This window comes from Pipra filicauda, unplaced genomic scaffold, assembly GCF_003945595.2.
Source record: "Pipra filicauda isolate LSUMZ 115617 unplaced genomic scaffold, ASM394559v2 scaffold28_size6257848_pilon, whole genome shotgun sequence".
NCBI classification, from domain to species: Eukaryota; Metazoa; Chordata; class Aves; order Passeriformes; family Pipridae; genus Pipra; species Pipra filicauda.
Genome location: NW_024104409.1, coordinates 724,602 through 741,862, shown reverse-complemented (window position 1 = coordinate 741,862; position 17,261 = coordinate 724,602). Strand labels below are relative to the sequence as shown.

The following is a 17,261-nucleotide window of genomic DNA, read 5'->3' as shown; positions in this document are numbered from 1 at the left end:
CTATTCTATAAATTGCTGTGTGATAGGTTTCCTGTTCCTGTGCCACGTCTTTGTCACTGAGCAGCAGTTTTTAAGGGCACCCAGTGAAGATCTGAATACTGAAAAACTGACATAACTGTACTATTCATATTCATTCATGAAACTTTTAGAAGTTCTAAATAAGAGACTTCATGCTGTATTTTATAATCAGCCCTTACTGTTAGGTTGTGAATACAGGATCCCAGTGATGTCAAGCTTTAATTTTTATTTGCAGCAGATAAACATAAAGCCCCAGTAGTACTTAATTAGTTCTAACAGAAAAACAAACTTCCTTTATTTTGTTAGGGTCGATCTTCATTTTTGTGCTCAGTGTAATGCACACAAGTAGTGTTCAGTAGTAAAATATTATGCCGCTCAAGCCTATTACATGGTCTGTGTGGATGAAAGTCATTTGTAAATATTCCTTCTTCAGATTAAAGGAAGTTGAAAATATGCTGTATCTCATTTTAATCCAGATGTTGTTATCTGTAAGTTTTCAGCTTTAAGATATGATGCTAAGTTTGTAAATACGTAGTGAACTTCACAAAATTAATTACATTTCAACTATGTGATTCAAACTCTAAGATTCAGACCTTAGGATGGGATGAATCGCCCTCTGGAGGTGCCCATTTCAGTCTACTGACTTCACAGGAATCCTCCTCTGAACTGACTTGCTCAAGCTAAAGTTAAGTGAGTGGGCTGTCACCTTAATTGAGGAATAACTGAGCATTTCATACCGTACTAGGTCTCTTCTCTAGACCTCTTTAAGACTGGCTGCCTTATTCCTCACCTTTTCTGTCAGTGTTCTTGTACTGTTTCTAATATGAATAAACACAATTGTTATGGTTGCCATTTTCTGTGTATTTTGTTTTTCCTGTCCTTTTTGATTTTATCTTATCTTTCCCTGTTTTTTTTCTCTTTTCCTGACTCTTTTTAGCTACCATGCCTTCTGAAGCTTTTCACTTGCTACCTCTCTGACAATCCATGCTGAAAGTATTGTCCTAACTTCTGATGTGAAAGATTGCTGACCCTTCCTTTGATGCTGATACCATTATTTTCTGGGACTGATAGTACTGTAGTGAAGACATAGAAAAAGAAGAATATGGCACTCATTAATTTTTTTATGATTTTGAATAGTCAAAAAATATTGTTCTTCTGCCTTCATATAAAATGTGCTGGTTCCTAATGTAATTGTGATTTAAAGATGTTTGTAGAAATGTAAAATCAGTGTGAAGAGTATAAAATCCATATTAAAGACATATAGATTTAATAAAATACAGCATTAGTCTTTATTTTAACAATTGATTTCTATATGGCTCACTTGCAGAAAGTGGGGGAGACTTACAAAGTTGGTTACTGGTAAAGTCTAACTTATTAAAAGGTGAAATTATTTTCCTTCTCCCTATGGTAATATTTTCTTGATTTATCTCCTTCTCTTGAGTTCTCTGTCTTCTTCCCTTCTTTTTTGGTTCCTTCTGTTAACCTAAGTTTCTGGTTCCTTTCTGCACTGGACTCTCCTAACTCTTTTGATTCAATACTGGTACCTTTTTTCCTCGTATGTGTGCATCCATTTGCCTAAAATATTGCCTTGAGCATGATCGTATATACTCAAGAATATATATACTTCTAAACACTGGATGGATCTGCTATTGTAGGACTTCCAGTAAGGAAAAGAAGAAACTTAACAATTTGGAGACAGCATTTAAAGTTTTTTATGATAAATGTGCCTTCAGAAGATCAAAGTACCTTGCTTCCTGCATTCATGGAATAATAATTATGGACAGAGATAAACATTCCTGTAAAAATAAAGACTTATGGTACTTGTTCAATATAGGAATGCTAACTTAAAAGGAGCATCTGAATAAAAGCAAACATGCTGTGTTCATAAATGGTATGGCATAAGTTTTCAGATTTTATTTGCAGATAAAGAAAAATGCTAGTGGAAAGAGTGCTTTGTATTGATATTGATATTGATAGTAATATAAGGAGTTAAAAAAAAGACAACTAAAAGATACAGATCCATGAAATCAGGAGAATTTTTGAAAATCAGACTCTCTTATAGCAGAAATATTAAATAAAAGTTATTTTTTTCTATGGGGTAGCTACCTACATATTTTATTATCTATACGGAATGTCCTTTAGATAATGTGAATTCTTTGGATTGCAGTAAAAGGAATACCATAATAAAACATAAATAGTATTTGTCATCATAGAGTTTAGAACTTTGGCTTTAGGTGTGTAAAATAACTCTGAAGCCTCTTCTGATACTTAAAGTAATTTGCAGTAATAATAATAGAAGTAATAATAGCTAGAAAATTATTGGAGATGTGACTGAGAATGTAATTTATGGTGCCTAAAAGTTTTTAATTAGTGTAGTTACAGGCAGTACTTTGCATAATTTTGAGGCCATTAAAAAAGCACCTTCTTTGCCAGATTTTTTTACTGAGCATGAGGATGACATTATAGACAAGGATTAGAAAGCAGAGGAAATTTGGAATCTCTAAAACAGTTACACCAATGATAGAGTTTGTGTTGAACAATAGTAGCAGGAAGATTTTTGCCAGAAAGAACTTGCATCAACTGCAATGATTTTTGTAAAAAAGAACTATATGAAATCATCCATAGAAGAAGAAAGAATATTAAAAACTATGTAAAACCTGATAGGACTTTCTGGGGTATATCCTCAAGTGGTATAAATTGGCATGCATACATTTAAGTCACTATTGCTTACTGAAGATTTGTCCTTTTTATTAACTATATAATGCAATACAAATCCTGAAATAATCCCTCGCTTAATAGTCATATTCATTTTACAGCAGAGTAGTTATGGTATAAGGCCTTACTCATCATGAGAAATTCTAACAATGGTGTATTATTGTTGGAAGGAAGTACACCAAACTGACTTAAATTAGTGTAGTTTTAGAAAATTAGTTTTGAGAGTCCTGTATTGATATAACTTGTTAAGGTACAAAACTATCGTTTTATAGTATTCTTTAATTAGGACTACTTGCTTGATAGTACTACTAATCTAGAATTTAGACTTGTAGTTTGAAGATAATACTATACTTTGTATATTTTTGATTTGCAATTTTTGAGTGATAATGTCTCAGTTAAAACAATCAGTTAAAAAGTCTTTATTTTTAGATATATTAGGAACATTGAGGAAAGCATAGCTGGAAATACTAACAAAACAGGGAAGATTTTTCAGCAAATGAGTAAGTGTAACCGCAGGGAAACATCTACAGGAGGAGAATAAAGCTGAGTGAATTGCTACATCAAGATGTGAAAACATATTTCATCTATAAAGTCCTGCAGGAAATAATCATGAAAGAATAAGTCTTTCTGTTCATAAACACAGCTTAGGTACAGGTGTGTATCTAAATCTTGAGAGGTGCAGTACCACTACAAATTCCGAGAAATGTTCTTTGATCACATTACAAACAAGTCTGGCTAAGACATAAATAGAATATAACTATCTGTTGCAATATAAGGAATATAAGGTGAGAGAAGCATAATTTATAAAACAACCACTCTGCTTGTAGATCCTGAAATTCACATGGCTGGCAGACACAGAAATAATTTCACAAATGAAAATGGAAGATGCAAAATCCCTGAAGATTGTGTAGCACAAGGTAGCCAAGATCCACTCGTACTCACAGGCTGAGAGTTTGCCTGCCATGGGGAAGTCACAGTCAACCCTTGTCTACCCTTCTCCCATGCCAACAGCTCAAATCCTTTGCATAGGTCTGGTAACAGGTTCATAAGAAGGCACTCTACCAGTTTTTGATGGCATTTAACTTCTTGGATCACATCTGTACTAGAAAACAAAATGCTCCACAACCCAGTCAAGAGTCATTAGCAAATTACAGCTCACATTTGCCTGGCTAACCCATTTGCTCTCTTGAGCCAGGGTGGCCTTGTTCATACTGCCTATAAGAAGACTCCCTAACCCACGCTATTCCCCACATCCTGCAGTGTCTTACCTGAGTGCTCACTGGCCTAGGTGAGAAGCATACCAAAGAGCAGGCTAACAGCTAAATGGCGTGGATTATCATATGATGGAGCTCAAGCATGTGCCTGAGCCCTGTTTAGCTCAGTAACACAGAAGTAATCTTATGCACTACATCCAGTTGGCAATAATTACAACTGTACTAGCCTGCTCTAAATCAAAAATGCAATGGCATTTTGATACCAGTAATCTATAGGTATCTTTCAGACCATAAATGTCAATGAATGTATTAAGTTTGGGTATAATGTGTGACAATTAAAAGGGAAGAAAGCATAAAAAATCTAATAAAATAAAACCTGGCAAATTAAGAAAGTCAGAGGAGGACAATAAAAGGAAAAACAGTACTTGACTGATCTAAAAGCGTTTTAAAATTGAAACTGTAAAGCCAGTTAGATGAGTGAATATTCTTTTCAAGATAAGCAAGGTTACAATAAAGAAATCAGTATAGGACCATTTGGGTAAATGGATTTACTTCATTATTAAAATGAAGTTTGGGTCCCACCTGCGTGGACCTCCTCGTAGGATAAAAGCCTGAAATATAATGCATTAATGCTTATAGCATTTTATTCTGAGACTTTCAAGAAGGATCTAATGCTGAAGTGGACATGCTTCAATATAAAATAGTCACCTCATCATGCACATGATGGGATAAGGATTCTACTGAATATTTATACAGTTTTCAAAAAAGGATATGCAATAATGTTTTGGGATTAGCATAATCTCTGTACTACCTGGACAGTTTTTCAGCATGTGATATAATTACTATTAGGTTCCAGGTCATATTTTGACCAGTTAGTTTCATGATAATTTCTAGTTTTATAGGTTGTAGAAAACTATGTGCAGAAAAAACTGCACAAAAAGAAAAAATAAATTTACATTCATAGTGTACTTTGTGACCTGAGATTAACATCTTAAATCCGAAGACAGAAAATAAAAAAGAAAAGGAAAATATGGCAAGTCAGACAGTGTTGGAATATGATCTGTTAGGGTTCAGTTGAGTATTATCTTTTAAGTCACTCAGAGGTAAAGAGAGGAAATAAACTCAGATGCTCAGATAAAAACAACATGCAGATTCTGAAAAGATATCAGCTACTCCGGTGGGTGCTGAGGACATAAAGGACATAAATGAAATAAAATGGGCAAAATTTTAGGATGCTATAAATCAAACAAAAATAGCCAGAGTTTGAGAAGTAAAATTGGAAGTAGGTGTTTGGAAACAGTTCTTAATAGGAAATTATTCTTAATGGAACACTGATAAGAAAATAGACCATCCTAACAACTATTCAGCATAAATTTTCCTGTTAATTTAGTATTTGGAGAAGCAGTCCTGCAGAAATGCAGGCAGCTTTTCTGGAGGAACTAAGTGGCTATTCTGGCTTTACTGTATTGCCGTCAACCAGATATGCAGCACAGTAGGGAACTATGTTAGGAAAAATCACTTCTGTAGTATGAATGTACAATTCTGTACCTTTGGCTTGCTTTGACATCAGTAGGAACATATTTTTGCCAATAATAGAAACTACATTTGAAAAAGCAAGAGAATATCAATGAAGAATATAAGAAAGCAGAATTATATAGATGAAGAATAACAGAGCAAATCTGTCACATATATTACATACCTAGCTGAAAAAAAGAAGTATTCTTTCTTATAATGATCTTGTAATTTGGAAATGCGAGTGAATTATATAAAATATTAATACTGGGATGCCCCTGAGTATAGTTTTAGAAAATTACATGAAACATCCAAACAAAATACTTGAAGTTATCCACTTCTCTCTGAGTACATTACATATTCTAAACCTAATGTCTGAACTACCAGAACTGGTAGTTCCTGTTTTGAGGAAAAGAGTAGTTTGAAGACTTCTGCAAAAAGACATTCTGAAAAATCTTATGGCAGATACTGCAGGTACAACTGTCTGCTAGAGAAGTTTTCATAGACTGCTTCTCCCTTCGTGGTGAATACACTCTGTGCCCATCACTCCTGCATAAATAATCACTTGCTGGGGGATTGCCTCTCTATGTTTCCTGAGGAAGTGGGGGGACATAGCTTGTAAGAGCTGCTGGAAGCTAAGTTGGAATATGGGAAGGAGAAAATAACTGCATTCAGAAGTTTGGCTGAAGGGGTAGAGGCTTTTCTGGAGGTGGAGATTGGGTGTCTCTGAGCAGGAGTGCAGTGCTGCTGGGAACCCTTCAGCCTATGTACTCAGTCTATTGAGAGTACACCTAGGCATCATGCACATTTTGCAGATGGATAGATTAACTAGATTACAAAGAACAACTACTAAATTTCAGGAATTCATTGTGAAAGTAACCTATGACTAAACTATATGAATATTAAAAAGCAAAACCAAACTGTAGAAACCACTTCTGAGAAGAACTTTCATATGTGACTATGGTATAGTTCCGTGGTCTGCACAAGTGAAGTAGAGCAAAGAAGCAGAAAATCTGGGCTAAATGTCATAAACTGCTGTGCAGTTTATCACTTCCTTTTATTTTCCCCCCTTTTTTTCCAAGCACATAATTTGAAGATTCCTGGGATAAACTATTTGAGATTAAAAAAAGTAAAGAAAAAAAATGTGAAGACAGATCACCACTGCAGAATTGATCTGTTATTATCATACATCCTTTGTTTTACTTTTCTTGGTCCAGAATATTTCCTCTTTATTTAGGCAAAACTCATTGAAAACAATGTAAAGCATGACATACCTTTACCACAAACAAGTAACTGTGTAATCATCAAAGAGAGACTCCGTAGCATACTTCAACTAGCAACAACCTTCTAACTCTATTTCAGCAGACATTACCTTTTTTGAGACAATAGAGAGAGATACAGGCTTTGAGTCAAATCTCCCTTCTGTTATGCTTGATTCTCAGTGAAAAACTAGATTTATGCCTGTCTGTCCATCCATCTATCTGTCTGCTTATTAAGAATAGCATAATTCTTGTTTTAGCTATTAACTGTAAAACTAAGAAGATGTATACAAAATCTGTGTTTTATCCAGTTCTTTGAAGAAAAAAGTAAGGAAAAGTGACTTACTCTAGATTCAAAGAAAATTGTCATTACTCATTTCCAGAAAAGTTACTGAGATATAAAGATGTATTTTTTTTCAAGAGTCTGTGGGGCCTACTGCTCTACAGTAATTGTAAAATTTCAAGTAATGTTGATGCTGCCATTTACAGATGAAGCAAAATCAAAGAACACTCGTGCAAAATGGCCAGAGTAAAAGTCAGTGAATAAAATTGTCTTATTTGTGTTAAAATAAAGTCTGAAAAAGGAAAATTATTTCAATTTTCAGGTAAAGGAGAATCCGTAGAAGAACAAGAGTGAAAACATTCTTGGAAAGCAAGATTTATAAGGCATGTTTCAAAAGAGTTGTATTTGTTTAGTCAAGAGCAGACCGGGGAAAATAATATGACATCTGAAGATCATTGTGAAGAAGATGGTCACCAATTGTCTTTTGTATCCAGTTGTGGAAGAACAAGAAAAAAATTATCTTAGTTTGCAGTCAAAAATAACAGGCTACATATCTGGAAAATCTTTCTAAGTACAAGGACAGTTAAAAACTGGAACCAACCTATCTGTCATTGATGCAGCATCTTCCTCACTGGCAATTTAGAATGGATTAGACAAAAAGTTTCTGTCATCAAAATGCTCTTACACCTATCTTCTTTTATAACTGTTGGCTCCACGCAATAAATAATCTGGAATATTAAGAAGTAATTTGAAAAATAAGTTGGAATGTGGAGATGAAATCAGATAGTCCGAACGCATGATAAATCATCATAAATGCAGGTATCTTTTTTTTTTTCTGAAAGATGTATTCTTGAATTTTGTATGCCTTTGTATATTTTAATTTTCACTTATTTAAATTTTAAAATTCATATACATATAATTTCTATTTACAGTTCATCAATAAGGCTAAAGCATGTTACCTGTTCATACAAGCAGTGCTATTGTTCTGCTTACACTGCTTGGTTCTCTGGTCAGGAAGCTGGTCAATACCCTTTTTTCTTGGCTTCTAATTCTATCTAGCACACACTCCTCAGGTATGTATACCTTTGTAGGTATTACAGGGAAATATTCTGAATTCAAAACACATATAGTTTCTTTTAAGTCAGATATAGATGACTAGGGTTTATTATTTGACAGAATATCTGAAAAAGTCTGATTCCTAAACAAAACCAGAACTTTGATGCTGAATTTTACTTTCTGTGGTTAATGGACTATTTTTACAGTGATAAATAAAGTCTGTTAGTAATAAAAATGAAACCTAGTATCTATGCTGTGATAATGGAACCCTAAAGTGAAATTAGTTAGTGATATTAGAAAATATCACTTGCGTTTCTGCTCCAAACCTCAAGTTATTTTATTTTTCTGTACTAAAAAACAACATTAAAGAAAATGTATGGTTCATGTTACCAACATTCATGGCCTTGATTAAAACAGGAATAATCCATGTATATGCTTTTGTTAGAGCATAAAATATATAACATAAGAGCAAGAATATTGAAGGAATGAGGATCATTTGACTATTCAGAATACTGACAGCATTCAGTCTATTCAGAATACTGGCTAGAAAGTCTGTGCTTTCTAAGAAATCTGTTAGGTGCTTAAGGACTTATGTGTTCCTATCAAACAGTAATTAAAGTCTTCAAATTAAAGTGTTTATTTTCCAGTGGTTTTTCTTGTATTGGGTCTGTGACAGGAAAAGCTGTGAACGTTTGCAAATGGACTTTTTATTGTACCCTCACCCCTCAAATTGTGTTAGAAACATTTCAATTATTAGAAGCAGCTGTATTAAAAATGTGAATTGTGTACAGAGAATCAAGTAGCTTTCACTCAGTTAACATCCCGGAGAGGAAGATTAAATAAGAAAAGTAGCACCCCTTCACTTTTGTAGCTTGTTGTGTCTTGTTAACTTGATAAGGAACCAAGGGGTTCCAGTATAACTTTTCTATTTAATACTACACTTGAATCATTTAGATTTACCTGGCTTTGGTTTATGGTTTGTTTTTGGTTGTTTTTTGGTTGTTTGTTTGCTTGCTTGTTTTTGTTTGGTTGGGGTTTTTTTTTTTTTTTTTTTTTGGTTGGTTGGTTGGTTGGTTGTTTTTTTAAAGTAGGAAGCATCTGCTTATGATATTTGAGAATTAACTTACAAAGAGACCACCAAAGTCTTACAGCCTTTATAATACAAGCCAATCTGGAGAAAGATTGTTGTAAACTTGAATAGAATTATTCAAGAATATGACTTACATACCACTGCATCTTTATATTAATGCAGTTTATATAGAAGAAAAACAGTGTAGGTGAGAGAATTTTTTGGAGGAACATGTCCTGCAAATAACTTTAGAATGTTTAACTCACACTTTTTTACAAGCATAGGGAAACATAATTCCTGGATAGAAGTGAATACTGCTTTAAAAAGGCCTCTGAAAGTTATGTGACTTGACTTCTCATGACAGTCAAAGAAGTAACTTACGATCCAAGATGTTTCATGAAGAAAGAATAATGGTTCTAAATTGCAAGATGCCTTGATCAATTGAGCAAATGGAGAAAAATGGAAAAAAATACTAAGGCTCCTTTTACTTACAATTGAAACCTCAGGTTGTCTGGTTTTACTTGTGACAACTTGCTTCTCAACATGTATATTAACTTAATAGTTACTGTAAACAAACATTCATTTTTACAGTTGAAAATGCAAACTATATTTTAAGCTTTCCCATTTAATATTTTATTGAACAGTTTAAAAAAAATTGGCTGACTACAGAGAGTATTTACTTAACCAGAGGGGATTTATTATGATGAGAAATTTAGTTTTTCTGCATATCTTCAGAGGCCTGGCACAACTACTACAGAAATCAATCCCCAGCAAGGTGCCTGTGCCTCTTTTGGGTTGTATGAATACTCAGAAACATACAGAGTTAATAATATAGAAGGATCTAACCCCCATTTTCAAAGGTGTTAATGAAATTATAATTTAATAATTTAAAAAATATTATTTACAGATTGAATAAGGACATTCAGAAACAGTAAGAATAATTAAAGTGTGGTTAGGAATAAAAAATATATGCACTTTGATTAAGTGTGGTAAACAGCACATATAAGGAAACTGGAATGATATAATATTTATTTAACTTGGCAGGAGAATCTATGATTGGAGGTAGAATTGGGAAAACATGCTGTGCAGTTATTCTGAGTTATTCTATTTTAGCAGATTTAATAATGTAATGTAATCCCCATATTTAACGTAACCACGATTGGACTGAACAAAGTAGTTCAAACTCTACATCAGAAAGAGATAGGTTGGAAAGTGTAAACGTTAGTGTTTAGGAGTGTGGATAATTTTTGTCCAGTTTTGAGAAATAGATAAGAAAACATCATAATTATGAAAATATTTTATTTAGAAAACTAGAAATTGCATTTATTGTAGTTTTGGGCTCTCCAGACTAACAGTGTGAGGTACAGCAACAGTATAAAGAAGTAGTTACTTTATTAATGCAGTTTTTGTGTTACTTTGTATAGCCCGGTTTTCCACTCAAGTTGGCCAAAGCACAGAGAGTTATTTTAATTGCCCAGTTTTTACAAAGAACATTAATAACTCATCTGGGATGCTTTTGGATGCTTCTTTGAGTGGTTGTGTAGATGGATTTCGTTGCTGGTGTGCATGTGTCCCTGGACTGCAAGGACAAATTATTTGGATAAGCAGAGTCCATTAAATGGTATCAGCAGACTACTACTTGAAGCACCTTCATGTCCACTGTCCTCAGGGCATTAAATAGCCATGTGAGTACAAACATTGATGATTTCATTATTTTCATCATACCACAGAGATGGAAATAATGCAGTACACGCACTGTGTGATTTACTTAACTTTGTTTGTGATAGTATAATTAATTTCATGGAGTAAATTAAGTCCCCTTATGACCATTAGCAAAATATAGTTTGAGTTAACATACTAGATGTATCTCTTTGTATATGGATAAAGGAGTCATAGGTTACTGGGGTTTAAGATTTTCCTTAATGTGATTCTTTGGAGAGCAAGATATCCCACAGTAACATTTCCTCTTTCCAAAAGGAAACATACAGCAGGGGAGGGAGAGACCTCCTTCTTAAACAGTCCCTTAAACAGAAATCAATTGGTTGCTAAATTCCACAAGTAAAGCTATAGTTATGATTTAAGACAGTCTCTCTTATTCAGTGTCCTACAACCTGTGATTCTGGTCTTCTGGGACATATCCAGTATCAGGGTCCACTTGTATTGGCAGGGAAGACTGATGGAGGCAAGAAGAATGTGATTCTCAACACAAGTTGCTGCCCAGGCATGTAGCAAGGGATGAAAGATTCATCAGCAATATGGCATGTCTTTGATTCATGTATTTTAAAGTCCAGGTCCTAAAAAGATCAATTTTATTACTTGCATACCCTGGCATTCCCTGCAGGGGCCTTGATAGTGACTGGCTTTGTGTTAAGTGCTTTATGTATTTATAGCCCTGATAATAGCAATTGTCTTTGTATTTCAGTACCGTGTCATACCTAGTGCTGAGTGACTTGCTGGCCTCGTGGCTTTTCTCTCTTTATTCTATAACAAGCTATCTAGCTTATTAGAAACAATAAACACCAGAAACAGGTTCCCTTCTATGACTGATTGCAGAAGCAAATGTACCATTACAAATCAGTGACAGGGCCTTCTGTCTCTACAACTTTACTGAAAGGGTGAGGGGGCTGGCAGTTCCGTGTCAACTATCGGTGCCTCAGCAATTTCATTTGGTATTTCAAATTCAGACTGGAGTAGTATCCATAATCTTCTAACCAATCACTAATCCTCAGGGATTTTGAACTGCCAGCCTGCAAGATGTCTATTTTTACATAGGGATCCATGCAGCAGAGAAAAGACCTTGGATTCCTCATAGGAACTCTAGATTATATTACAGAGGAATTTTCTGTTGACTTTGTGTTTGCGCTGCCTCCTCCCAGAAAAAGTAGCCATCATCACAGCCTGCCTCAGAAGATAAAGGATTGAGGTGTAGTACCACAACAGATCACTGATTCAGTTCACACAAGTCTAAAACTATATGATCAACAGTTCTCAGACTTACAAAAACAACTTTGATTTAAAACACTTGGTTATCGTTTTGCTGTTATACATCATATTATAAAGAGGTTTTTACTTCCCAGAGGAGAGATCCTAGACAGCAACAGATCCACTAAATCAGCTTCTAGGTCATCTTTTAAGATCGGTGAAAACATCTCAGCAATTATAGTCTCTCCCAAAACATTTTGTACTTTATCTACATTGTGCACAAAATTGATTAAAAGCACAGCCTTGCAATGACCTGGTACATGCTGCATCAGATGTCTGGGGTACATAAAGAAGTCCTTTCCTCATTAAACTTTGAACAAATGACACTTATTACAGTGTCACCTTCATACCTCAAAGTACTAAGGGTCTGGGTGACAGAGAGAGGGATTTGCTCCCATTCAAAATCTCTGGGATGTTCAGGAGATGCTTTCTCTCCATATAATTATTTCAGTCAGTACCCTCTGTTTTGAACAGAAAGTAAATTTGGGTTTGTTTTTAAGGGACTTCCCAAACAAGTGCCGATAGTTAGTGTGATAATTAATTATCTATTTGTCAACAAGCCATTGAGGGGCAAGAACTTTCATGTGACATATGGCTCTGAGTTAAACCAGTCAGAACCAGGCAACATTTGGGATTAGGGCCGATAATGTTAGAGGCTCTCGAGCATTTCTAACCTTCAGCATATCTAACCATCGTAGCAGGGAGTCAACAGGACTGACCTGTCTTCCAGAGTTATGTTTTTCAAAGGGGGACTTTTAAATGTGTGGTTGTTCATAACAGATACAAATAGGTGTCTGTTCTAACTAGAGGGATGCTGAGAGCTCCTGACAAAATGTTTTGTTTACCTGCTTAATAATATGGGCTTTGCGTGCCTTGTGTTTTTTGCCTTTCTTTGTGTCTTGTGAAACTTTCAGTACATTCTCTTTACCTGCTTAGCCAGACATACTCTTCTGAAATAATAATCAGATCCTGCAGCCAAACCCAGTAGGATTATAGCTTATAGACTGGGCGTTGCTTAGGTGAAATCTGCTGACAGAAACTATTTTGCAAGAGTACAGATCATTTTGTGTCAAATAGAGTCACTTTAACTAGAGTTACTCACAAACCTAAATGAAAAGACTTTCTGTTTGAGTATCTTGGCATCATCGGTATCCCTTAACCTCTTCTACTTCAGTAGCATGGGGCTGTGCAATAGCTTTGACACTAAGTGGAGTTAACATATTTTCTCTCAAAGTCCATTTTTTCTGCAATAGCCGCTTATCTTCTTCTGTAGAGCGGTACAATATACCTTACCTTGCAGTAAGATTTCTAAAAGGCTGTTGTTTATATTTTTACCTAAGAACGGAGACCTCTCTTACCTATCTGTATAATTCTTTACTAATAGAAACTGGGCTTTCCTGTCTGCTTGAGAAATATTTCTGTGCCTTGTAAAACACATAGTAGGGAAAATGGGAGTATACTGCATGGGTATATATGACTCTCCTACTGAAAAAATAGGAAACTCTCAAAAGCTTCTGCTGGTTTTATTATGATGTTAATTGTGTCCATTTAAGCTCTCCTGCCAAACTCAAAAAACAATGCCTTCTCCTTTAGAGGAGGCTTGAACTACTTTATCTTCAGTTTTCTGCTTCATATTTTAGATAGAGTTTACATTGCTTCCTTGAGCTTTAGTTATTAGCAAGTAATTTGCTTTGAATGGGGCTGATTTATGTGGATGGGCAAATTTTCTTATCTTTATTTCCACTCCCTACTATTTTTTTAGATTCTGCTTGCAGAAAGACCAGCAGGGTTTTAAGAGTACAATATGCACGACTGCATCTTTTCCTCTAATGCACCTTCCCTAACAGTGGAAAAGAATGGCTCTGTCAGAATGTGCTCATCTAAGCTTCCAGTTCTCAAGATCTTGGAAGGACTTCTTTGCAATAGCAGCTTCAGCATCTGCCACAGATAGCAGGCAAACTGGTGGTTTATTGGCAGACCTAAGAAGAAATAGATTTCCAGACCAGGGGCGATGGAGTCTTCTTCAGACTGTAATTACAGCACCCCTCTAACAAATACCAAAATTTGCTTCTTCAAAATAGCAATAAATGTTTTAAAATCACAGACAAAAAGTATGGACAGGAACCAACTTTTCACCTTCTCTATCAATAAATAAATGAGGGTTCATCAGAGGACACTAGCAGTAGGCATGTTCAAAGCAAATAATACAATAAATTATATTAGCTTACGTGTTCATGGGTAATATACTCACAAAATTATGTAACTAAAGACAGTATGGATTAAAGAAGTTCTCATTGATCTAAGGAGAGACTGCACAAGACCCTGGCAGAGAGATCTAGTAAAGGTCAATAACTAGACAAACCACATCAGGTTCAGGAAACCCTCCAAGCTAAAACAAAGTTGGATGCTGGAACCTATGGGCATTATCAAATGTGCTTGTCCTGGGCCTGCTGTTCACTGAGAGAATATTTGGATAAGAATTGGCTTATGACAGCTGTTGTAGATAGGTAAATGGGCCAAGTGTATGCCTGGCCTGAACTAGTCTGACCTCTCTAGTATTCTTAAAGTAAAGTTTATTTATGCATCTTGACCTACTCACAGTCTTTGCAAAAATGAAACAAAATACTTTTAGGACCTTACCCTCTTTAAAATTCAATCAACTATAGTCAATCTCAGTCATTCTCATTCCTTTTACTGCACACTCAGCTTTGCTAACTTCCTAGTCTGTAGTATTTCAAAGATTTTATAACATGTTAATGAAATGCCTCTACTTCTCCTCTTTTTCCTCACTTAATTTTGCCTTCACCTAAACCAAAATTTCTTCATTTTCATCTCTCTAGAAACTTGTTGCTACCATTGTAATTCTGAGTAGTGACTTGTTCCTTATGCTGGCCTTCAGATTTTCTTTATTACAAAGGAAATGTTTGAGCCTGCCAAAGAGAACAGCAAGAAAATTAATAGAAAATCTGTGGGATAGTGTTGTTTCCATCACAGTAATTTGGGAAGAGGAATTTCATTCTGATCCTTGTAAAGTGAATAAATCAAATCCACAGATCTATTCCAAAATACAGCAAGCCAGGATCAAAGCCTTTGGACATTCTCAGAAATAACTTTCCTTCTCTTCCTTTAAACTTAGGAAGTTGTCCTGACAGCTTATCCTCCTAAGTCACTTAGTAAAGACAAGGAAATTTAATGGGAAGTCTCTATTTTTAGCAGAGATTAAGGTGGTCAATGCTTATGTTCAGTTCCCTGGTTAACCAGAAGTCCTTCCAATTTTCAGTAGATAGGCATAGGTGCAGCTAGAGCTTGGGGAGGGGAAGAATGGATGGAGGAACAGGGCAGGATCTAGAACTCACCATAGTATCCTTTTAACCTGTGCCTCCTGCTTCTGGTAAATCTGCACCTGAACAGCCAGTGCACTAAAAAAAAAACCCTATCCTGTTTGTTTTCTTATTTCTACCAGCTCAGGTGTTGAGGAAACGAAGGCAAACCTCTGTGCCAGGGCTCTGTCTCTTTAACTTTGTATGTACACCAACAGGCACAGTAGGAACCCATTCTGGTTTGAACATACTGTAGTGCAAATGGCTGACAAAAAAAGAAAGGAAGGAATTCACATTTTCTGTTCCTTTTGTGGCCTCCTGGAATGATTAATATGTCTTTAATGAATTCTATAGGTATGCTTTATTTAAATTAAATGTTGGTTTTTCAACAAGACTGCTTAATTATGAAAGTAGGGAGCCGGTATTAAATTTACTATAGTATTTTAAAATAACACAATAAAAATACTGAGTTGCACGTTTTTTTACGCCAAAGTTTTAGATAAAGTCAAACCGCTGAAGGGGTGGAAGTCACTGGCAGAGCAGCTGGAACTATAACCTGCAGAATGTGGAACCTGCTTCTGATAGCTTTTCCTTTTCTCTTTTAATGTACTCATCCAGTTTACGTTAAAGACTAGTATGTTCAAAGTTGAAAAATCCATTGGGAGATGAAAAAGCAGGTAATGTCATTTGTTCTCTTCAGGTCCATGAATGAAATCTGTAAGAGGATGAGATGTACTAGTTCCAAAGTCTTGAAGGTTGTGCTAGCCAGAAACAATCATTTAAGTTCACCAACTAGCAGTGATCAGTTCTTGCTGAATGAATCTGTTTTCAATGCAGCATGTTCTGATAACTTTTTTTTTCTTAAATGTTATGTACATTTATGGTTATTTAATTTAACTGATAAAAAATGAAGGGCTCTTTATTACATTTGGATTGAATTCCATTTTCCATCTACACACACACTTTTATAAATTATAATTGGAAGACCAAGTCATGGTAAAGAGAAGCCATTAATTTTATATTATAAAATGTAAAGATTAAGAATCACAAGTTCATTATATAGATGGTTAAATGAAAATTGTACAGGCATGAAATCACAATCTGGATAGCAAAAAGAATCATATTTTGTAAAGGGGATATATTTAGTTGAATAAGGGCCTTTAAAATAAAAAAAAAAAAAAAAAAAGGAAATGTAAAACCAGACCAAAATAGGCTTACTAAGACAAAGCTCTTATCCTTTCTGTTTTAAAACGTAGCTAGAATTGATAATTGAACTCAGGGACACAAACCAATTCATCCAGTCTGCTTATAACATGCACTTGTAGTTCTGGGTCCTAAACAAACACAATATGGGCCTTGCAAGTTCTTTAGAAAGTCCTGGTTAATAATCAGTTGTCCAGGAGTCCCCTCTGACCCACACAGGCCCTCCTTCGTTTTAGAACAAAACCCCAGCAGCTGTTGCTTATATGAGCCATCGTGGTGCAGAAAGTGCAACCCTCTGCTGCTGCTGCCACCGCCTCCCTCGGTTTCCTCGCTGTGCGTAGGGAGAGAAACCTGCATCTGCAAATTACATTCAGAGCAAATCAAAGAAAGCTGGGCAGCTGAGTTACTGAGACCTGCCTCAGAATAAGGTAGAAGGAGATGACCTAGGGTTAGATGACCCTGACTATCAACTGTGTTGCCTTGACAAATAGTAATTGCTTGACAATTGCTCTAGGGTTGGAAAACATATATTATCATGTTCATGCTGTATCCACTGATAGAGATTGTTTTCATTACACATACTGGATATTTCTAACTCCACTGAACCTACTGATATATGAAAACAGATAA

The 17,261-nt window shown here is 35.3% G+C and overlaps 1 protein-coding gene across 32 annotated transcripts in view; it reads left to right on the top strand.

Moving 5' to 3' along the window:
* The window catches only part of LOC113988084, a 110,722-nt gene that overhangs the window by 22,863 nt on the left and 70,598 nt on the right, over positions 1 to 17,261 (top strand). For 20 of the 32 annotated variants that reach the window (XR_005564157.1, XR_005564166.1, XR_005564162.1 and 17 more), the window contains 3 exons: positions 7,324 to 7,820; positions 7,934 to 8,074; positions 10,551 to 10,811. The exons of 1 other annotated variant lie outside the window; for it this stretch is intronic. Coding sequence is in view for 2 of the 31 variants with exons in the window: in XM_039382907.1 (XP_039238841.1) it covers positions 956 to 996 (41 nt within the window). In the remaining 29 variants the exon portion in view is untranslated. Of the gene's footprint in view, positions 1 to 955; positions 1,294 to 3,162; positions 3,388 to 7,323; positions 7,821 to 7,933; positions 8,075 to 10,550; positions 10,812 to 15,921; positions 16,106 to 17,261 lie in introns of those variants that run through there. 11 more of the 32 variants (XR_003540783.2, XR_005564177.1, XM_039382907.1 and 8 more) reach the window with 8 other exon arrangements.